At 38.1% G+C, this 24,649-nt stretch overlaps 1 protein-coding gene across 1 annotated transcript in view; it reads left to right on the top strand.

Annotated features, from left to right (window-relative positions):
* SKAP2 (src kinase associated phosphoprotein 2) overlaps positions 1 to 21,859 on the top strand; it is a 175,926-nt gene extending 154,067 nt beyond the window's left edge. The window contains 3 exon segments of the mRNA XM_055314851.1: positions 4,333 to 4,445; positions 18,964 to 19,065; positions 19,421 to 21,859. Coding sequence (XP_055170826.1) covers positions 4,333 to 4,445; positions 18,964 to 19,056 — 206 coding nt within the window. The 3' untranslated portion in view covers positions 19,057 to 19,065; positions 19,421 to 21,859.
* Positions 21,860 to 24,649: the final 2,790 nt, after the last annotated feature.

Here is a 24,649-nt window from a genome sequence, read left to right as displayed (position 1 = left end):
TGAGGATGAAGCCATTAGATGTGAGCACCATGGTCCTGTAAAATGCAGCTATAAAATGCTAAGACTGAGGACTGCTCAATAGCGATTTAACTATGTGAGTTTTGTTAGGTATCACAAAGCTTCTGCCAAAAGTGTGTAGGTGTTTTTTGTTCTTTTGTTTTTAAATTTCAATGCAGGTGTAGAAGGTAGACAAGTATAGATAATTCTTCCACAAATATAAGTATTTTGGCTTAAAGCAGTCGTATTTTTCAAAAACCCGTTTAAAGTAACACGCTCCCAAATTTTTGCCTTTGAGGGAAGGAAGAAAAAAGTCAGTATTTCTTCAAAGGAATGTAGCAAGTAGATCTAGCTTTCCATGCAATAGCTATAAAGCACTGCAATAATTCTTATCTTTAGTGACATGAAATTCTTTTCAAGCAACAGTTTTAATGCTTTTGCATCGCAGTGACCTTTGCTCTCTCTAGGCTGTCAAAGATGTAACACTAGAAGTTTGTTTGCTGTGCAGGGCAGTGAGTTGACAAGGGTATTACTATCTTGCTGAGCATCACATGACATGAACTTCTAACCTTACTAAAGAATGTTACATATTTTTCACATTGACCGATTTTACTTAAAAAGAGAGAAAAAAAATTTAGACTAATGTAAAATATGTAAACAGAAACATAATTAATCTTGTTATTTCTTATAAGGTCTTTCATGTTCAAACTTATATGTCTTGCATATATTTATTATATATACACACAAAATAAAGATTCCATTTGATTTATTTACATACTGCTTACCTTTCTGACACAGCTTTTAAACCTCTAAGACTACTCAAGAAGAGATTCTCCATTATTTTATTAGCTTATGTTTCAGTGCTTGTCATCATATTCTTAAAATATTTTGGTTTTTGCAAAAGTATCTCCAGTGTTTAGCTTATATTTTCCTAACAGTTCTGTTACTGCCCAGTGATCTGTTTTTGTATGTTTTAAAAAGCAGGAACAAATACATTGCTTAAGTCCTTCAAAGGCTGGCCAATTTAGAATGGTTGTTTTTTTTCTTACTCTCCCTTCTTTTTCAACCATTCATGCCTCCCAGGACAAGAAATGTAATGAGGTGGGATTTTTTTTTTTTTTTTTGTAATTTTGAAACTGTAGAACATGATGTGGGAAGATTAATCCATGCAGTGAAGACAACTAAACAGACTAATTAGTATTCAGAATGTATGCTTATCTGTGGTTTATGCATTATACTCCATACCATTTTTGTCTTGTTTTTTAAAAACATATTTTACAAAGATTATTATTTTTCAGTGTAGAGGCGCACGATGCTAACTTTTGCGAGCTCACTGTGCTTCCAAGGCTGTATCCATGGGTGATTTCTTGAGGATGGTTGGCCAGACAGACTTAAAGTTTTAAATTTAAAATCACAAAAAAGCAAACTAGAGAAGCTTTACTGCTCTCTAAGGAATAAGATAATTCCTAATTTTTGTATCTAGAATTCATACTAAGAATTATAACATTATTTTCCTGGAAGAGACAAAGGTTAATAAATCCATGCTGCCAGATTTTCTCTCTAAATGTGGTTCTCCTGCCTTATAACTAGTATCACATTCTGAAATAGATAGAATCGCAAATTGTATGTACGTTTAGTCGTGTGACATAAACAACTTACTATTCTTTAACAGAGCTCACATATGGGACACGGAAATGAGGTTGGTCTTTGGGTAACATCATCATGGAGATTATAGAAAGCACAGTAGAAAATGTATCTTTTCCCCAGTATTGCCAAATCGCTAGTGCTGTTGCCTCTTTACAGCAGTGAGATTTAATGAAATGCTCATGATGCACATCTAGGGAGAGATGCATCTTGCACACGGTGGGGGTCTCTCTTCCCCTCATGTGCTCCTGTGACTCCCATTAGTGTTAATGGGAGTTTCACCAAGCGCATCGAGGGGAAGAGAGACCCCAAAGTGATAAGGATTATGGTTTAGAAATCACCATATACTTTTCTTTCCTTCTTTCTTCCCCCCACCTCTTGAAAATCTATTGAATGAAAAACTGTTGTGAGAGAATCTGAACAAGGAGGAGCAGACGGCAGGCTGGACAGCTGGGGACACACTGGGACGCTCTAGCTCAGCCAAAACTTCTCTAGTTTTAGCCTAAGTTTTGTTGCTTTAACCTTTTTGGATTAAGCCTCGGGCTAAGCAGCATGGGGAACACACAGGAGCCTCGACTGGGGAAACCAGCTATTTAGATCCTTTTACCTCCTGGCCAGTGACTGTGGGGGAGGGCCTTGCATGTGAAATGATGTCATCCTCTCCGTGCTCTAATTCCTTGACTTTTAAATTGACACTGACAGACTGCATGGGGCGCAACATTTGACCCATTTAGCAGTTGATTTAATCTGACGAGAATGTCTCAACTTCTAAATCTCTATTTGTCTAAATAAGTGGTTTTTAAAAGAAATCAGTCACTTTATTATTAAGTAATTCTTTCTAAAAGAAAAAATTGACAATGTTTAGAGTGATCTGTCCAGCCGGAGTGCCCTCTAGTGTCCATTTATGGAATTTACTTAATATATGCTTGGGGGTGGGGGGGCACGTAATGACTGGTGGCCTTGAGCATTGTTAGTTGTTGGTTGGATTCCCAGGCTTCTATACATCCCCGCTGGAGTCAGTGATGAGCGCTCACAGGCTGGAGGGGAGAGGTCAGAAAAGTGGCTGTTTCTCTCTTCCCCTCCTTCCCTCTCTCCTTCCTTTCATTTCTCCTCCCATTTTTCCCCTCTCCCTTCTTTCTCTCTCTCTCTTTTAATCTTTAGAAAACAGGAGAAAAAAAATTAATGGGAGGATTTTGCTAGGTTGCGCAGTCTAGTCACCGTTTATTTTCTTAAAGCACCATCGAAAAGTTTCTAATAAGTTTTTGCACTCCACATTATTTAGATTTTCATTTTGGCTTTGAAAAAAAAAACGTTTCGGATATCAGAATTTTCAGAACTTCTGCTCAACTTTGAGCGCTGTGTGTAAATCACAGACTGCGTGGTGTCAGACGAATACTCAGATGCCCCACTAACGTGACTGCTTGTGTTGGAATTGCCAAGGAGCCTGCTGTTTGAGAGCCATATAACAAAACTAAGATGACAACCCTGATCCAGCATGCGTCTCCACAATTATCCCCTCAGAATTCAAAGATGACATTCCAATGATGGAAGTTGTCAGCACGTATATGTTCCGCCTGGTTAGTGAAGACACGGACATCTTATTGATATCACTTGCATTCTTTTTGCGTTAACTCATCAAAACTCAATTATCATGAAATTAAAAACAGGAAACAGTTCTCAGTGTAACAAAAGCATCCAGTGTATTTAACTCTGTGCTGCGTTTCAAGAGACCCACATTGTATAAGTGACAAAGCATTTATTACCCGGTTTATTGTGGTATTACAGAGCGGAGAGCGCTAAATAATCAATCAGTTAATGGTCTGTATGGCAGTTTGAGCACATCACATCCATTGTGCTTATGCTGTTAGAAGGATGAGCTGATAACTCCGGTGAATGTTGCATGTTTATTCAGAGCATAATGTCCTAAACTAGGGCTGACAGAAATCCTGAAAAATGCAGCTTCGGCACTGGCGATTTCAAAGTTGCTAAAATGTTTAGAAATCACTTTGAGAGGCTTTCGCTCCAAAAGTCCCCAACGATAAGAGCTGGAATTACCCTCTGTGTTATTCCCACTTGATCGTCTTCCTCTCACCAGCTGTAGGTTTTAGAATTAGAACAAACAAAAACCGTTGCCTCGTTTGGGTTATATCTGCGCCCTATCGGCTCCTTGAATATTATTTATTATTGTTTATAGAGTTTCCCAAATTCTAACACATTCTCTCTCTCCCCTCATCTGTCTTTTCTGGTAATTTTCAGAAATTCTGTAAGGTGGTTGTTGCCCGGTGCGTTTATCACATGTCATGGGTGTTGTTCACCGTGCAGTGTGGCCGACTCATCTTCAAAACATGTTGCGAGTTCTTTTAGGTCCACTCAAAAAAATAAGAGGGAAGGAACTTTCAGGTGCAGGTTTGATGCGAACACATTGCAAGTACAGGTTTTAGATAAAGCAAAAGAGGGAGAGAAAGAAAAGAAGAGATTCAAAAAGAGGTCTTTTTGAAAAACAGCCCTTAATCAGATCATGATAGGAAGTAGGATTTGTGTATAAATGTAATCATGTTCTTTGAATCAGCACAGAACTTTGTTAGCCCATGTTGGTGATTTGAGGTGGCCCTTTACCCCTCCTGGTTCATTTTTAAGTATGGGCCCGTTACATGAAAGCTCTAACTCATGTTTTCTCTTTCTTCTTCCTAGGAGATAAAAGCACCGATTATGCTAACTTTTACCAGGGTTTGTGGGACTGCACAGGAGCTCTTTCTGATGAGTTGTCATTTAAACGTGGTGATGTGATTTACATTCTTAGCAAGGTAAGAAGACACCCCAAATGACAACTCTAAAGGGTGACTACAAGGCTAGATTTTTATGCATCCGGGTTTAGGGCACCAGGGAAAAATGCCAATTGGAATTCCTGTAGGTCCTTGTTAACAATTGGGAGTTCACAATAATTAATTATTTTGTCAAGTGAAATATAATCAAATTTTAAACACAATCAGATAACAGGATTCAACTTAACAGTATGTTTACCTATCACTTCAGCCTTTGGCTCACATCCACACACTGCCTTCTCCAGAAACAATATACTTATGTGAAAGTTAACATTGTAAGGTATTAGGTTATTTATTATGTTTTTCTTTCCTCTTCCTTTTTATTCTTCTGTGTGCTTATTCTGATTTTGTCTGCCATTCACTACTGGAAGCACTGTTTATAGTAGAAGTTTTTCATCTTTATGTAAATACATTGGTGTTCCGACAATTTAAAAGCAATGCTTTTTCTATTCAGACAGGTTTAGGTGATTTTTTTTTAAGTTTAACATAGTTGTATTTGTAAATATGATGGCAGAGTCTGTTGCTATGAGCAACTCTTTATATAGAGATATGTGTAAAAAATCAGTGTCTCTGCCTCTTAACATCCTGAATGTTTGAAAATCGGTCTGTCCTTAGATCTAAAAGTCATGTTTCTTATTGTGATGACATGTGTGAGCTCCATTTCTTTTCATACTTAACTTTTCCTACTGTAATATGGGAATTAAACAAACTCCCCCAGTCTACTTTATGAAGCTATTTGAGAAACACATGATGTATGAAAACCACTTAAATGTAAGTAGGGAGATGTTATATAAAGTCTGGGAGTTTAATGTGGTTTCTTGATTAGAGAAACATTCGTACTTTTCAGAAAGTATGACTTGCTAGATGTGGAAGAGAATTTGGAAATAAGGTCACTTACTGACTTTGAACATAAGATGGCTGGTGGATAAAAATCGTAACGTAGAAAATCATAGAATATTTGAATGAGGAATCTGAGTGATGATCATTAACTTACTCTTGGTTTTACAGGTATGGGAACTTGGGTCAAGAGAGTGCCAGAGCCAGTACTTAACCAGGCATCTTGATTCCTAGACTAAGGCTTTCTACTTTTCTCTTGTACTCATATCTTCCTTCCTTTTCTTCCTTGTGTTTAATTTGAAACTGTCATAAAGTACTTACGGTGGGCAGAAAGGGCTCATGCCAAGAATCAGGAATCCAAGAGGAATACTATACAAGCACTTGGAGATTATCAGGGGAAAATATTTACCAAGAAAATATTGCCAAGCTGTGAATCATTGCTAGTTGAGGTGCTCAGAGCTAAGACTCATCACTTATTTCTCTCTGTCCTCTGTTCCTTAGTATGTTTGTTTGTTTTTTTTTAAAGATTTTATTTATTTATTCATGAGAGACAGAGAGAGAGAGGCAGGCAGAGACATAGGCAGAGGGAGAAGCAGGCTCCATGCAGGGAGCCTGATGTGGGACTCGATCCGAGGACCATGGGATCATGCCCTGAGCCGAAGGCAGATGCTCAACCGCTGAGCCACCCAGGTGTCCCTGTTTTTTTGTTTTTTTTTTTTTTAAGGAAAGATGCTTTTAGTTCTTTGAAGCCAACTCTTGGATTGAGCCTGTTATTGAGTATATAATTGTCCTGAATTAAGACACTTAAAAAAAAAACGATTATTTTTTTTTTTTTGAGAGAGAGAGTGAATGAGTATAAGCAGTGGGGAGAGGGAGAGGGAGAAACAGATTCCCTGCTGAGAGGGAGTCCAGAGCAGGGCTTCATCTCAGGGCCCTGAGATCATGACCTGAGCCGAAGGCAGACCCTTAACTGAGTGAACCACCCAGGCACCTCAAGACAACACTTTTTTTGAGTGAATTTCTTCTTTTTTTAAAAAAGACTTTATTTATTCACGAGAGGCACACACAGATAGAGAGGCAGAGACATAGGCAGAGGGAGAAGCAGGCTTCCCACAGGGAGCCAGATGTGGGACTCAATCCCAGAACCCCGGGATCACACCCTGAGCCAAAGGCAGATGCTCAACTGCTGAGCCACCGAGGCATCCCATGAATTTCTTCATATAGAAACCAAACATAACATTTCAGTTCAAGAAAGGTTCTTGGAATTATTCCTCAAGTCTACTTAGCTTACATTTTCTTTCACCAACTTAGCTGCAACTGTGTTTAAAATTAAAAGGTTGATTAACTTATACTTGGAATTCCAAATTATAGGGATAAATGGCATATAGTAATTATATTATGGTAAAATGTGAAACTCATGAAACCCACACAGGTCTGTTCTTAAAGCCTTCTTTATGAATCAAGCTGTCCTTGTTGCTGAAAAGCTCAGAGTATCAGCCTCTAGGACAGGCTGTCAAACAAGAGTTCCCACGGTCTCAGAAAATTGCTTTCTGTTATTATGAAGTTCAAAGTACAATCATAGGTGTATATTATCCTTCTCAGATCCCAAGGTAGGCACTTGCTCTTCTCCCAAACCTGTTTTGTGGAGGTTGTAATTTTATGTGTGAAGCTTAGCATAGAACTAAGATTAGTGGTGATTCAGCTCAAAGGAAGGGGATTATACTGCCATCTAAAATGTCTAAGTGCTATTATTTGGATATCATTTACCAAAAAGAATCCAATCCATTCTCTATCAGCTCTTCACAAGGCTTGAAGTTCCACAGTCAGCATCATTTCATGAGGGGCCTTCTAGAAAGGGTTATTTTATCTGGAGCTCATTTTGGTTTTTGAAAGAAGAGACAAGACATCGTTCGCCAGCATGTTATCACTGTTGGCTGAATGATTTAATACTGATATTTATTCAGCTATGGACCTAGTAGAATCAATCAAGTAAATCCTGATGTGGGTAAAAAGAAAGGACACTTAGCTCCTCCTTGATGGAATATGGACAAATTCTGGGCTGTTGATGGCCATCTTGGCTCTTGGTTTCAGGTTGCTTTGGGAGGCAGTGTATGCTTGTCAATATTCTTCCCTAATTTTGGGGAAGACAGTTTCAGATAGGAATCTCTGGAGACTCTAATAATTTTCTATTGCCTTGGTCTTCCAGTTTTTATGAAAAGTTTGACTAAAATAGACCATAAATTAGTATCAAAAATGCATTTAATATGTGAATGAAAGCAGTTTGAATGTTTAATACTACTGTAAGTACTACTTTAAGCTCCTGAGAGTGAAAAATTGCTCAAAAGGACTTGTTTCTAGATCATGGTAGAGAGATACATTTTTTAAAAAGTACAATTAGTATAGAAATTGCTAGCCTTGTTATATGTCTAGAAATTTGTTTCATCTTTCTCAGTTATATTAGATTTTATGGTGATAGGATGGAATCTTACCATTTTAATTTATTTTTTACACCATCTAGTGGCTTGGAATGAGTGGTGCAGGTAATTACTGCTAATGTACACAAAATGATGTCATAAACTTAACTCTAAGTCTAGTTATGGATTATTACTTACCTATCTCATGTCAATAAGGTATTAACATTAATCATAAATTTTTCATCATTCTGAATGAAATGTAAACATTGTATATATAAAGAAGAATACATTTTTAAGAAGCCTTAATACAATATTTGTAGAGGCATAAAAAATGTGTATTTTGTAAAGAAATTAATGCCACAACTTCTCTAATAAATAATGCCATTTAAGAGACTTTGAAGAAATAAGACTGAGGCACCTGGGTGATGCAGTTGGTGAGCGTCCAACTCTTGTTTTAGGCTCAGATCATGATCTTGAGGTCATGGGATCAGGCCCGTGTCAGGTACCTTGCTCAGCTTGGAATCTCCTAAAGTTTCTCTCTCCCTCAGCCTCTGCCCCTCCCCGTGCTTGCTCTTTCTCTCTCAAATAAATAAATCCTAATAATAATAATAATAATAATACAACTTGCTTTTCAAAATTAACTGATCTATATTTTGCAATATTTAATTATCACTGATCTCACTTACCTTCTAGAAGGTAAAACTTCTAGAAGTTTGTCAGTGCTGAAAATACTCTTAAAAAAGACAGCACAAGATAGTTTAAGAAAAGATACACTTGAAATACAAAGTTTATATAAATCAAGAACTAAAAATCATGTGCATTATAATAAAGAGGGTTTTAGGGCAGCCCCTGTGGCACAGCGGTTTAGTGCTGCCTGCAGCCTGGGGTGTGATCCTGGAGACCCTGGATCGAGTCCTACATCGGGCTCCCTGCATGGAGCCTGCTTCTCCCTCTGCCTGTATCTCTGTGCCTCTCTCTCTCTGTGTCTCTATGAATAAATAAATAAAATATTTAAAAACAAAGAGGGTTTTAATTTTGTAGGTGAAATGACAGAAAAAGATGGAACCAGTTTGGCGATTGGGCTGTCTTCATTAAAATTCACTACAGAAATATAGTTTGACTTTAAAATTCGGTCCTCTTGCTCTGTTTTTGCAAGGAAGCCTTGATGGGGTGTCAGCTGTGCTCAGCCAGCCTGGGGGTGATTACTTTACTTCAGGCCTCTTTTGAGAGTTACACAAATCTTAGTCTTTAAAAAAATTTTTTTTTTTTTTTTTTTTTTTTAGTAAAAATCCAATGTCGCAATAAAGAAGCATAAGCAGATAACCTGCCCTGCCCCCCTTCCCTTTGTAACATTTTGCAATTAGCAGCTGTCATGTGACCCCTGGCTGAGCTGGCCTCTCTTTCAAAGTGTCTGGCATTTTCTAAGTTTTAACCTTGGAGGCCCACTAATAATAAATTTAAGTACTGCTTATCCGAAAAAGAGAGCCAAGTGACTTTTTGCATAAAGTTCCCTTCATATTGGGTCACTGCTATTTTTCATCTATTAAAATAAAATGTGTTATGGACTTCAGTAGTTCAGTGGAATTTAGGAATATTTTTATTCTCCCCTAAAAACAATGGGGCACATTTACAGCGACAGATGAAAGTGGAATTTCTAATTTTAACGAGAGCAATGTTATTAGGGAATTAATTCTGAAACACACAACCCGGTGTCTATTCATTTGATAGGGGAAAATAATATTTGAAGTAAAAATATCTTTTCATTTTTTCTTTTAAAGGAATCCGGTTATTTAAAACTATGTCAAATTTCATTACTAGGCTACATTTCGCTTTTATTAACACCTTAAACATGGACATAATATTCTAGTTAATAGTATTCTTACAGAACTATGTTTATGAAATTTTAGAATTTTAATAGCAGGATCCAGGTTATATAGCTATAGGCATATTCCATTGCCTTGCATACCTCTTTGGTTATGTCATTCTACTTGATGTTCTGGATTTACAGTCCTCTATCAGTTTATCTTTCACTCTGGACTCATCGGTAAATTGCTAACTGCATTCCTATTCTTACTTTTAAAGTGATAAATTATTTTTAGAGATGTAATGACAGGGGAGCTATGCTTCAGCAGGAAAGAAGCACTCTACTTTGTCTGGTATTAACAGAAAAACAAGAGAGTTAAGAGTCCTGGAATATTTTATCTAGTCTAGGACACATGTGATTTGAGCATTGCAGCTTTTGAGAATTTTTTTATTAAGTCAAAACAGGAAATGTAGGTTGACAGTATTCACTATTGTGCAGTAAATGGGCTTTTTTTTTTTTTTTAGTGTGTATTGGCTGGAGGTTCAAGCATTGCCTATATATCTGTTTGTGACTCTTTTCAATGATTGGTGAATTGAGACTGTTACTGATCATTTGCTTCTCATTGTGAAAAGTTACAGATTCTGCTACTAGGGCTTTTCTGGCTTCAAACTTATAAGTAAAAGAAAACAAAAATGACAGTCCTATCGAGCTCTAGTGGCAGAGTTACTTTTTAGGTCTCTTAGTTTTTCCTTTGTGACCATCTGACCCAGTGTGCCACAAATAGCATAGCCAACTGCTGAAGAGTAACTAGGACATCTCAATATAGGACATACATTGACGCTAAGCTAGTTCCCAAAATGTTGTTATATCATACAACCTCTGGGGAAGGAGGAGGAGTATGTGTACTTGTGCCTGCATTTGTTTGGGTCTGATGGCATTTAGTTTTCATGCTGTCAATATGGGAACATCATGGGTACAGTGAGGCATGAACCACCAGGCAGACCTAATCAGCACCCACCTTCACCCCCTGCCCTCAGAAAATGTTCTGGTTCCAGCCATGGGACTCCTCTTATTATATCTGCATGAACAGCATGTTTCACTACTTCCCTGTTTTCTCTTACGTAAAATGGAAGGAGTGTTTCAGGAAAATGTTGACAGATGAAAGGGGAAGGTGACTATGGGAGGCAGGCTGGAAGGCTCAGCCCCTGCAGTGGCCTGAGAGGTCAAGGATAAGCCAGAAGGCCGTGTCAGAGATGCAAGCAGAGTGGAAGTGGCAGTGGAGGGGGCAAGACTGTGTGGTCTAGTTCTGCATGAAATAAGCCAGAAGCAAAACAAAACAACTCTAAATTCAGCACGATGTTGATAAGTTTTTTTTAATCCGAAATTGAAAAATTAATGATTTTTATGCCTTTTGTGCCTCCCACCCCCCAAAACTCAGAGACCTCCTTAATGAAGATATGCAGTGTTCATTCCTTTGAGATGTCTCCCTCCTCACCCCTTTAAAGGCCAGATTCCCTTTGAGCAGGGTAAAGAACTCATAATAATCACATTGCCTTATAGTGAACCCCAACATACTCTTTTCATTGCCCTGGTTTTTGCTATACAATGAGTGGGAAGGGAGAAGGAGGGAACAAAAAAGGATTTGTTGCACACTTGCATTGTCCTTTTCTAGGCACTCAATATGCTTTCACTCTTCTGATTGAAGATCACCCTATGCAGTCTCTGGTGTGATCATTTTCCAGATGAGGAAACTGATGCTCAGCAAGGTTATGTAAATCACCTGAGGATACCAGCTAGGAAGTGCCTTCTCCTAGAATCAATGCAGATCTGACCTAGGGCGTTCTCTCTTTCTCCTTTGCTATGCCTACATGGGGTCTAGGAGTATCAGTTTCTCTCTCTTGATCCTGAACTCTTTGAGGTAGATACTGTGTCTAGAGTATTTTTGTATCCCTAATTCCTAATATCATGGCAGATACAGGTTTAGTGTGTGTTTGTGAAAATACAAGTAAAAATAGGAAATAACCATGAACTCTTAAAAGAATTTAGAATGATAGAATCCTAGGGTTAGGGGAACCTTAGTGCTTGCCCTTTGCTTTGTAGGTGGGGAAATCTCAGGGCTCAACGTAACTGGGGAAAATAAATAAAAGACCCAAGGGAAAAAGACTACTCCTGTAGAGACCTTAACCGACTAGAGTTTGAGCACTTGAACTTCCAACTTAGCCCTGAGCTTCTCAGTAGCCAACTATAAAAGGTAGGGACAAGGAACTAATAATTCCTTTTAATAAAAAAAGAGGGATTGGCTTTTCCTAGATCTGACTCCTTTAAAAAAAGCCTCACTAGAGTTTCTGTAATCTTCATTGATTGTCTGACCTCAACAATTTTATATAATAAAGAGTACAACAGTGGCAGATAATACCCTTCACAAAAAAATGTTACAGTAAATATAACAACACACTTATAAAGGTAATTCTGTGATAGTCCAAATGTGTAATAATGAGATTTATTGATTTATGTTAAGTATGTAACTGGATTATTGTGGAGTCTCAAAGAGTGCTATAAATATAAACCAAGAAAGTCATCCCTAAAAAACTTGGGGATTGCCCAAGGTTGTATATCTAGTTAGTTATAGAACTGGGATGAGACTCTGAAATTTCTGGGAAAATAATCACAAGAACAATGAAGAGTTGAAAGCCCACTAGATTTTCCTTTATACCTGCCACACTGTTTTTACCTTTACAAGGTTCTCTCTTAACCTCTTTGGTACATAAAATAAATTCAACTGAATTCAGTTCTTCAAAGATTTGGAATCATTTGGTCCCTATTGTAGAGGGGACAGACATCTTTCTTTCTGCAGGTGGAATTTAAACTCTTCAGACAAGGTATCCTACACAGTGCATTAGGACGCTTGGGTGGCTCAGTGATTAGGCAGCTGCCTTCTGCTCAGGGCATGATCCTGGGGTCTCCGGATCGAATCCCGCATCGGGCTCCTTGCATGGAACCTGCTTCTCCCTCTGCCTGTGTCTCTGCCTCTCTCTCTGTGTGTCTCTCATAAATAAATAAATAAAATCTTTAAAAAAAGAAAGGAAACATGGTGAGCAGCAGCCAACTCCAAGTAGGGACAACGCCCCGAGTAGGAACAATGCCCTGAGTAGGAACAACACCGTGAGTAGGAACGATGCCCCAAGTAGGAATAACATGCTTCAGCTTGTGAAGCTAAACACACCTCAGAACAAATGTTTGCTTAATCGTTATGAAAAGTCTTCAAATATGTCTGATCTACAGAAAGGAAAAAGATAGACCTTTTGGAAATTACATTTCTTAAGAAAACACCAAGGATTGTCAACTGGTGCATCATCCAAAATGAACACAAAGTATGCTTCATCATCCAGTCTGTTCTTATTGAACACCTTTCGCATATCCACTGTGTGGGGCACACAGGTCAAGTGTAAGGCATTGCCCCAATCTCAGTGAGTCTGGACTTTGTTTTCGTTGAAGGGACAAAAAGTACATAAAATCCACTGGATAATAAATGCTCAGTTTGAGATGAGAGATGTGAGGATGGGTTAAATAATTTGGAGGACAATGCATGACAGCCAGGTAACTTGAGTCAGGTCATAGTTGCTGGTTTGGATTTGGGTGAGGTAGGGGGGATGTTCCCCCTGGGTAGAAAAGTGCTACGTGCAGAGGTGGGAACGAGTGTGGCGTGGAAGGTGGACCGCGTGGACCAGAGCCGTGAGAGAATGTTGCCAGCAGGGTGGGGGAGAGGCGAGCGGAGGAGTTTGCAGTTCCTGCACTGGGGAGCTGGTGTAAGCGCGTGAGTAGTGCTTGAACCTTGACTCAGGAGGCTTCTGGGAGGAACAGAGGAGCAGAGCTGATGATGCTGTAACCCGGGGTGAGGCGATGAAGGGCTGAAGCAGTGGCGACAGTTGGAATAGACAGGTGGGTGAGCCTGAGAACAGAGTCAGGAGTCTCTTTTTTTTTTTAATGTTTTATTTATTTATTCATGAGAGACACACAGAGAGAGAGAGGCAGAGACACAGGCAGAGGGAGAAGCAGGCTCCATGCAGGGAGCCATGCAGGGAGTCAGGCAGGGAGCCTGACTCCATCCCCGGTCTCCAGGATCACGCCCTGGACCGAAGGTGGCGCTAAACTGCTGAGCCACCGGGGCTGCCCAGTCAGGAGTCTCCTACCGGTCAGAAATATACTGTGTAGCAAGGCCACCTTCTACTGAATAGGATTCGAGCTTTTCTTTGCCTACCATCAGTCTGAATAGCAGTCTGAATCATCAGACTGAATAGCAGCTTTTACCATGTGGTATTGTAAATGTGGATTGTGTAGCAGCTTGAGTTAAATGCGTCTCGACTCTGGAATAGAAAGTAAAATTTTGTTAGAAGCTGAATTCTTACTCTCGGCTTTCTTGCTTGTCCTTTGTCTCTCTTGCTTTAAAAATGGAGCACACAGTGGGGGGGGGGAGGGGAATAATTCTTTGAATTAGCGTAACTCAGTCACACCTGCATAGTGAATTATAAAGTAATAAGATTGATTTCCATAAACCACTAGGAGACTCAGTGTCTTAAAGCAGGTTCATGGAGGGTGGTATTCAGACATCACGGAGGACCTCAGGGAGTGTTAGTGTCGAATTCCTCATTTATCAGCTCAGGAGACTAAGATTCAAGGTGTTAATGTGTAGGTAATAATAGTAAAACACTGGGGTTGTCAGGTTCCTGTCGTGCATTTTAAGGGCTGAAATGATGGGTGTATGAGAAATGAAAGGAATTTTAGAAAGTTTCTAGTTGGAGATAGTAAAAAGGAAAAGATTGAAGAGGTAGCCTTGAAGAAAGTATTTTAGTGTTTTAAATAGGTATCTGGATTTCATACTACTACCATGTTCGTGAAAAATGGAAAATATCACAGTGAATAGTTGGAGAACAATGGTAAAGTCCACTGGTTCTGAGACTCAATGCATTTTATATTTTGTGAATAAAATTAACTTCATTTCTGCAAAAGGCTAGTATGTTTTAAAGCACAGATACAGGTTTGGAGAAAAGATGGGTCATCTTTCAACCTTTCTAACACCTGTTGCGTTCAGACAGGTTGGTAACTAGTTTCTGGAAGGGGTAGTGTGCATCAGGAAATCTTATTAGTGTTTCAAGTTTCTGTTAAGGCAACATTTTTTACCATATGGTTTGCAGAGAGTAGATTAACACACTTGAGAAATGAGAATCGTGATGCTGAGAAGGATTCCAGTGAATGTTGGGGCTATATTGAAATGTAAAATAATACACTAGCAGAAAGCAAAGATTTAGTGAATGAGTAAACATGGACATACGTTTACTATCCTGTTGGTTTCACACCATCAGAACTAGTCCTTTCTCCCTGCACAACTACATAATCCCTTTCATTTATTGCTTAATAACTATTAGCTGAGGCCGAAAATTTTACTACAAAATAAAACAAATAAAAACTATTTTAATGGCAGGAAAATTGAAAACAGAGGAGTTGGAGCACAACTGTGCAGTGCTGCCTCACGATTATTTTCTCGGATTATTGGGCAAGTTTGGCTTTTTTGCTTCTTTGACTGCCACATTACATTTTGCCTGGAAGCCATCCATTTTGCAGATATTGAATTTCTTTTGAGTACTATTTTTATACACTAAGCATCACTACACCTCTGGATCTTGATAGCATTACTACGGGAGGAGAAAGAAGCTTTGTGTTAGTAATTACCTAACATTGTCAGAAGCTGACTGCAGGCCTCTTTCTAGTGATAACAGAATAACCGCATAATGTAGCTTTATAGCACATGATTAATAGAAAATAATTACACGTCCTACAAAGGGATGCAATATTTCTTATAAATTGACTGGAATGGTTTCCTGTAGATTAAAGGACTCTTCATTATTTTATCAGTCCTCCCGAAGCACAGTCACTTGCCTATGTTAGCGTTTTAGTTGATGTTAAGAGCCGAGTAGGGTGAAGGATACCAGATGGCAGACCTTCTTGTACCTGAGATCTCGTGTGCCATAAAGATGACATGATGCTTCCTAACCTTTCAGAGATTTAGGCGGCAGCTCGGTATGGTTCTGTCTCTTTACTTACTTACTTACTTACTTACTTACTTACTTACTTACTTACTTATTTATTTATTTATTTATTTATTTATTTATTTATTTATTTATTTATGTTTAATAACAAGATAAGGCTTGAGGGTTGTTTATCTTTTTGTTGTTGGTGTTAATGACCCACCTGTGACTTTTAGAACAATACCATAATTAGTATGTGGACGGTACGACAACGCTGTACAGATTGTATTGTTTCCCACCCTAAGTAATATGTCATTTGTAATCAAATTTATTTGGGAACGGCAAACAGGGAAGGCAAAGAGGCAGATTTTCTTCTTTAAAGGGAAAGCTTGTATGGTATTGAATCTTGAGGTTCAAGTTCAGAATACCGTACTCCAAGAAGCATCTTCATTCCAATTTATAGGCTGCAAATGGTTTAATTGGGATTCATGTTGCTCAGGAGGCTCATACAGAGGATGGTAATGATAAAAGTAAAAGCTTCTGTGTTTGCAGTCTTGTCGACATACTCTAATGGCCACAGTGTAAATCCATAAATTTACCTCCTAGATTTTTCCTTGCTGTATTTTATTTTACCTCTTAATTCCACACAGGAGTATCCTATGGAATTCTTTACAAATGTAAAGTAATGAACATTCTGGGTTTTTACCCTTTTCTGATTGAAACCTGTGATATTTTGGAGTTTGATGAGCGAATTTCATATGCTTTTGAATTATTTTAAATTAAATGAAGCATTTAAGATTATTTGAGTCTGAAACTTTATGCTTTGCTGGAATGTTACTTTTAAGGGATTTGTTTGCAGCTGAATAAAACTCCTCCCTCCTGTTTTTGACTGTACTTTCTATTTAATAAATCTTACCAGTGACCGTCAAGCAGAATTCTCTCAGGTGTGAAGTATGCCATTGGTCCTTTGGTGAAATGATTCGTTAGAAGTCAGTTCCTTAAATTTGGATGTGAGTGAGCTTTTTGAGAACAATAATATGCCCTTAGTCGAGAGTACAGATTATAGCCAATGCGGAATATTATAAAGTGATTTGAGCATTCTTGTTTGTTATTTGAATATAAGCTCTGAGACCCAGATTGAGGGCTGTTCTCTGAAAGCAGGTTTGAATCTTAATACACCCTCACACTGAGTATGCTCTCTGTCTGCCTGTTGGGGGGCTAGTTCTTTTACCCTTTACAAATAATATTTTAAAAAAATAAAACTTAGATTGGCATTGGATAAGAGCTCTCATATTCAGACTTACCCTGTTAAGCATCCTTTTTGAAATCTTACAATGTAGGCCTTTTGCCTCTGGAAGGTTAAATACATTTGTTTTGTGAAGCATTAGGCTCTAATTGTATTCATTGCCTTAAAAATTGAAAAGGGCAGTTTTATTAGGTACCTATTAAGATATAATGGTTGCTAATCATAGCTTTCAGTAAGTTGGTGTTTTCTTCTGATAAACAGATCCTACATAGATTATAGTCACTATCACTGAGTTCGGACATCAGACTATTTTTGTCACTTAGTTTTATCCACTAAATTCACAGTAAACATTGAACTTTTTTAAAAAAGATTTTATTTTTTTATTTGACATGGAGAGGAGGAGGAGAAAGAGGGAGAGAGAGAAAGCATGCAAGCACAAGCAGGGGGAGCAGGAGAAGGAAAAGCAGGCTCCTTGCTAAGCAGGGAACCCAGTGCGGGGCTTGATCCCAGGACACTGGGATCATGACCTGAGCTGAAGGCAGATGCTTAACCAACTGAGCCACGCAGACGCTCCTAACATTGAACTTTTAAACTTAAAAGTCTTGAGTCCTCTGCCTCATAAACCAGAGTTGTGCTTTTATTAGAATAAGTGTAGGGTTAGCCTGATGCCCCCCCCCCCACCCTCACCTTTTCCTTCCATCTTACTCTTCCTATAAACCTCATTCTGGTACAACCCACTGTTAAAAAGCCATACGTATTTTAATATGGTATTCTCTCTGTTGAAAGACTACATATCAATACACACATGCTAATGTTGCTACATTTGTATTGAGGAATTGTATGATTTTCCTTTCTGATGGTCAATAGCATACTACTCAATACAGATGGTAAGTCTGTGCCAGTATGAACATTCCCTCCCCACATGTAACTCAATATGCATATGCACATTTATCTATGACTCAGATGTTGGAAATCATAGCCTATTGAATTACTTTGGGGATTGATTTTAAAAATTTATCTTATATGAAAAATTAAATTTGGGTCCTACAGTGCTTTTGCAGAGTATTGCTTTTGGAAGATATTATTCTTGAAACTTGTAATTCATTTTACTTTGTTTGTATCTCACTAAACATAAATAAATTTGAGATAAAAATACATTAGTCAATCTGGCAGACATATGAGACTGGTTGCAGTGTGCTCACGAGGCCTAAAGCAGTGGTGTATCTGTCAGTGGAGGCAAAGGGGAGAATTGGAGGTAGAGGTTATCTCACACTGCAAAGTAAGTGCAAAAGTGACTCATCAATCACTCTTTTGTACAGCTAGATTAATATTTCGCCTTTATAACTTGAGATACTTTATTTCTTATTGATCTTCCACTGTAAGGGTGAACCTAACACCACCTGCAAATTCCTGCCACCCATCTTTTATCTAATGTAGTTTATGATTAGTGAAGGCTTAACAATAAATGCCTTAGGGAAGCTTTTAAAAGGAGCCCTTTAAAAATTATTTTGCAAAGCAAATGTTTTTGGATATTTATTAGCATTTTCTTATTCCCTCATTTACCTATTTATAATATCTCTACTCATATATTAGATTTTTCTTAAGAAGGAGCATAGCTCTACATTCTAAATCATTTCCAGTTCTATAAGTTTAACTAGGAGTCAGTTCATTGTGAAAAGATAATTATTTCCTTGCTAGACAATAAGCTTCTTGAAGGCAAAGATGGTATCCTAAGGATTTTGGCTATAACCTTGTAGCATCTAGCACTGGTGTTTGCACAGAAAAGGTGTCTCCCAGGCTGTGTGTGTGTGTGTGTGTGTGTGAGAGAGAGAGAGAGAGAGAGAGAGAGAAAAGGGAGGGAGAAAAGAAATGGGCCTGGCCCAGGGAGCTCACTTCCTCCTGTAGTTCCATTTGCTAGGTTCTTATCCCAAGTGACTGTTTCTGTGTTCTATACCCAGTAATAAACAGGCTTTGTCTTATGTGTTAATTTAAATCTTTGCCTAACAGCATTTTTAAGTGTCCAGAAACAAACAAACGAAAAGATTAAAATGTTTCAATTTGCAGCTCAAGCTCTTGTAACTTTATAAAAGGAAATAACATTTCTAAGAAGTTGCATATAAATGACATTGTACTTATACCAGTCTAAAGGTTAATATTGCATATTGTTTTCAATTAGGAATACAATAGATATGGCTGGTGGGTAGGAGAAATGAAGGGAGCCATTGGCTTGGTGCCGAAAGCCTACATAATGGAGATGTATGATATTTGAGAGTCCTGGGTAAGTACATTTTAATCCAATATTCTGTAATAGCTCATATGTTCTCTTGGTTTCTGCGTTATGAGTCTTTGCCTTTTAAAAAGTCTTTGTAGTTTTCTGATAGCACAAAGATCATACTCTCACATCTTTTTCTTTTTTTTTAAATCTAGTTTAATTTTTAAAATAACTTGATAGAATTTACTTTGGAAATAGATTATTTAGAGAAAGTCCCTTTGCTAATAACTGGATGTTATTCCAAATCTTCTCCTCTTGAGTAAAATACCACTCTTTCTGGCCTTTATGAGGAGCTGAAATGACAAAATGTTGAGTAAATATTCATTTTTCCTTAGCTAAAAATATTTTTTTTTTTCCTAAGCAGGAAAAGTCAACATTTCAACTGGAGAAAAAAATTCAGATGCAACTTTCTGCCTGCGGAAAAGGAAGAGTCTCCTGCTAGTCTGTAAATGCTGTGGATTTAAAATCATCTTGAGAGCATGAGTGGCAGCTCATAACCTTTTTGTGTTTTGTTGAACATTTGTCTTTGACTGTTATTTTATGCATTCATTATAACATTCCTCTGATGTGAAATTAAATAAAGAATATTAATGTAAATTAGATGCAAGCAGTAAAATTGTACCTGTTGCTATTTTGCGAAGAAATAAATGTAGTTTTTATTTACTCATTTGATTTGTGTGAAGAATTCAGCACAATTTTATATGTATAGTCACTGCTGCTTTTGGTATGAGGTGTAATTTCTCTTCAAATTGGATGTCAATTATATTTTAGAATGTAATATATAATTTCATAGAGATTTTAATTAAATATATCATGCAAGCTTTTGGTAGCTGCTCTCTAAGGAACGTGGCTTTGTTAAAACTTTGTAGATGATTGATCTTAGTACTGATTTTTCACACAGTAGTGACATGTTTTCATGCAAGAATTTCTACTGATTTTTACTTCATGTTAAATACAGCCACAGGAAAGAAAAAAAATGATAGAATTGCAGATGGTAGTGTCCTGTCCCCTGGGACGCATATACAGGCCAGAACCACGGTGTGTGCAAAACCCTTTATCAGTAACAAACACCCTGGTTAGGTGACGGGCTTGCCAACATTTTCCACCACCGTTTTATTTAAATTTAATAAAATAAAAGATCTATAAGAAAGCCCCTCTTGTATAATGCAGTGGCATAAAGAATCTTAACATACTCTCAAAATAAGAAGACCTAATGGAGCACTGTCTTGGCCTGTCTGATCGTTGCTATGCTATTAAAGTCCCACCACAAAACAGTAGAACTCCAGATTTGAGTTTCCTCTCTGCTTCTCAGAGCAATGAAAAGAAAAGGAAAGGCTCAGGGAAGAGAGCATAGAAATCATGGTGGGAACATGTACCAACAGGCTAATGGAAAGATGGTGTGAGCCTGACCCTGGAGGTATATGTCGTGCTACCTGAGCAAGATTTGTGGAATTATAGCATTACCTTTTCGTGTATATTTGAAATCAAGGGTATTGTATATGCCCACAAGGTATCAGTGTGCCTTTGACATAAATATATATATCAAAACATTCTGCTGATTGGATAATTGTAGTCACTTAATATTGAATCATTGATTAATTAGTAGGTACTACCTTTGTTGAACTTTTCAGATCTTTGCTTTATAAAGATAAAGATTCTAGCCATGAACAAACTGATAATATTTAACCCCCTTTATTTATATAAAACTATTTATAAACAATATCTCAGAACTTACATTTTACCATTATCTTCTTGATACTGTGATCACCAGAACTCAAACATAATTTAATATATTTTTTAGTTTTAGGGATTGTGGGTAAACTCTAGTTTATATAAATTAGACATTGTTGAACCAGAGCTTTCAGAAATTAATTTGTGCACTTGTGAATCTTTTCCTAATAGAGAGCCAAGGGAGTAGATTGAAATCATCTCGGCAAAAGTGAGCCAACGGGAGATAAATTTAGTGATCTGTTTTTCAAACCCTGAGAGTTGGAAAAGCAAAACAAGTTGTGGGTTTCCCCTGAAAATGTAGTCTTGGTTGTGGATGCAGGTTTCATGCTTCTGGTTGAAGTGAAGATTTTAGTGCTGGGCCAGTAGGTGGCAGCAGCTTTTCATTGCATACTAAACCACTGGGCGACCCCTCCCCCACCCGGGCACACACTGGAACAGAATGTAAAGCATGTAAAAGATTTTTGCCTCCTTTTACAGTTAATCCAGGAGAGGGAGTCCTTTGCCAACTGATGACCAGCAATTCCAAGCCAGATAGTCGCTGTGAATGGTGACAATACAGAAATAAAGTGTTAACTTCTGTCCAGAGCTCCTCTGGCCTTTGTTCTTGTTTAACTTGAATATAGGTGGGAGATAAGAAAGGAGACAAAAGATTGAAAATTAGAGTGACAGGAAAAATAATCATTACTTTCAGCTCATGACTACTTTATATTCATTTGGTGAAATCATTTGTACTACCAGGGAGAAAGTTTTCTTTACACCCTTGACAATATATCACACTCTCTTCAAGATCATAATAATATCATTAATGTGCATTTAAACAACATGGCTTGTTAGAAAATATGCTAATTGCTATGTTCTCATTATGTTTGCTTAGCTTTTATTTGTTTTTCTATGAACAGTTAGAGAGCTAATTTTTTTCAAAGGTGATTGTAAGTCATATTTTATATAGCATTTTGCTTGATTATTTGCTCTGTACCGAATTTGTACTCTATTGCCATTAGATCTTACAATAATGTTCCACTCTGCAAATTTTTAAGGTTCAAATAAAGTTTAATTGTTTGCAAACTGTTATGATGCTAATAATTCAACAGCCTGCTGTGTTACTAATGAAATTACTTTGTTATGATTAATTTGGAAAATAGTGTGTTGATTGTAGTAATTAAGCACAACAAGGTGAAGTAAATGATTCTAATGCCATCTGGCCTCCAAACTGAATGAAGAAATGAAATAGAGCTGTCATCTGAATTTATTCAAAGAAGTAAGGATAATACAAATGACTTTCATTGCTATAGGATTTACACTTAACCACAGCTCACCCCATTCTGTTTTTGCCACTCTGTTGCATATGACACTTTCTCTTATGAAAAACAATGTTGCTCAGCCTCGTAATTGTTTTTGAATACTTTCTATTATTTTAAGTTGACTATTTTTACCTTGTGTTAATTTAATTACAGATAATTACATAAAGTATCATAGGATCATAGAAAATTACTTTTCAACCATCTGTAAGTGAAATCTATATACGTGGGGGGTGGGTTGCTATTAGTGTACAAACATGTCAAATATAGCCTCTTGTGAAGAGTCGAGATTTCATTCGGTTGTTTCTCAAATGTTTCCAGCCAAGATTGCTTCTTAGCTTTTAAGATTTCTACCTTTCCTGTAATTTCTCCAGTCTAAACTATTGCTACTCACTTCATAGAGGCTAGTGCCTTCCAGGGCCATGATTAAATGGAGAATCCAGAACTGAGTTCTGTGGTAGGGATCCAGAGTTGCAGGTGAGCCACTGTAAGAAAACTGACCTTGGCATCTGTGTGGTTTAAAAGTTTGAACTTCATCAGTGGGACTGAGTGAAGCATTGTGAGAATTTTTGACTTGAGAAAAGCACTTATAAATTTCAAATAAATCTGTTGTTTGCTTTTCAATCGAATAGAACGTTATAGACACAAACTGTATGGAAATCACTTCTACTTCTCTTGAGTTCAGGAGATGCAAGAATATTGGAGAGCCGTCTACAAGACACAGAAGGAGGTGGTGGAGATGAAAACATGATCGAGCCATAGACAGCACAACTTGACTCAGGTTGAAGGAATATAATGACCATACAGAACGTAAAAACATTTGTAAGAATGGCTTAGTTTGTGAGTAAAATCTTGAGTATTCCAAAATACAGAGAGACAAGTAAGTAGCATATTATTAAAGTGTCTTTCTACAAACTTAACCTACATGCAAATGCATAATTTAAACCATTAATCCTCTTGTTTGGGAACAAGCAATGTCTAGACATCCTCAGCTTCAACAGTCCCATTCACTGCCTTATAGTTGGGTTCTAGAATATCTGTTAGAACCCCTGATGGCATAACATTCTGCTGTGATGAGATAAATACTCACAAAATTATATGATCACAGTAACATGGAGTGACATTTCATTAACGCTGGGTTTGAAGGGCTTTCTCTTGTTTTCCCTAGTAGGATCTCCCCTATCATAACTTGGACACAGACATAGGATTTATTGCCAGTGGGGTACTTCAGAGTATATGGTGTGTATCCAGTAAATATTTGTTAATTAGCCGATTTGGCACCCTGACGTATCTCAAGGCTGGAGCTTTAAGAAGAGAAGAGCTTGACTTCTACACCCGGTAGAGAAAATGCCTATCAGTTCATACATCAGCTTTCTGGATGACAACATTCTCTTTGTCAAAAGTTCGGTCCCTTTCACTGTGTCTCTAAGAGTATTTTTATTGTCCCCATGACCCCATCAACAAGTGGACTGGATTTGATCGGTGGCAACAGAACTGGGTGAGGTGGGAATGACACGAAGGTTGAGTGTGGCAGCTTGTCTTCAGAGGCTTCCCGCCTCCCTGTGCTGTTCAGCGCTGTCCCTCTTTTAAGGAAGGCACAGGTAACTCAGGCAGGGCAAGTGATCCAGGTTCACTTTCCATTACATTCCAAATCGCGGCTGGCTTGAATCCCACCTGGCCTGTGGCAGAGAAGCCCTCTGATCTTGGAAGCTGGCGCCTTGGATGGATCAGAAAGGAATTTCAGAAAGTGGGAAGTTTCGCAGTTGCTGCCAAATATAACCATAATTCATGTCCTGGGAGTCTTTTTAACTTCTACTCCCCTATTTCTTGAAAGTTGTCTCATAGTGCTAACTTGAATGCTCTGACTCCCCAAGATGAAAGGACCTGTAAACGTAGAACATAGCCTTAGCGCTCGGCCTATAGCCCTGGTATGCTGGGGAGGAGGCTGGGAGGGAAGCAAGCCAAAAAGCTTGTGGATACGTGCAAAGGTGTGAAAACAGAGATCGCCTCAAAAGCGCATTGCCTAAGTCCTTTTCTTGACATGGGAAGCATGGAAAGTGTTTTCCTAGGTTCCTCTCTTCCTCATTTTCACTGTTTTCCTGTCCGTTACTCAGGTTGTATAGGAACAACACTTGCCTCTTTCCTTTTTATCAATCTCGACTTCATAATAGAGAAATATCACTCCTGCTATAGAGTCAGAGCAGGTGCCGTCGTGTAGCTTGAGCAGCATTTACCTCTTGTTTGCGCCAAGTGTCACACTGGTACCCTCCAAAGAGAAAATTAATGACACCAATGTATGCCAATTAAAAATGACTGCTTTAGAGGAGGAGAAGATTCCAACAAATAAGCAGGTTCCCTTGCCTCCTCTTCCTAGCCCCCTGGGGAGCTCGTTTAGCAAACCTCGTGTTCTTTAACTATCACGTCAAAGTGATGATGACAATGTGACGAGCAATAACAGTAGCCGACATGAACTGTTTGCTTGTTGTCTCACTCAGTACTTGAATCCTCCCTGCCACCCTAGGAGGTAAGATCTGTTGTTTATTCCCATTTTCCTGATTAGC

The sequence above is a fragment of the Nyctereutes procyonoides genome, unplaced genomic scaffold (genome assembly GCF_905146905.1).
Source record: "Nyctereutes procyonoides isolate TBG_1078 unplaced genomic scaffold, NYPRO_anot_genome, whole genome shotgun sequence".
NCBI lineage: Eukaryota > Metazoa > Chordata > Mammalia > Carnivora > Canidae > Nyctereutes > Nyctereutes procyonoides.
Note: the sequence above shows the minus strand (reverse complement) of the source record. Positions and strands in the feature narration are given on the sequence as shown.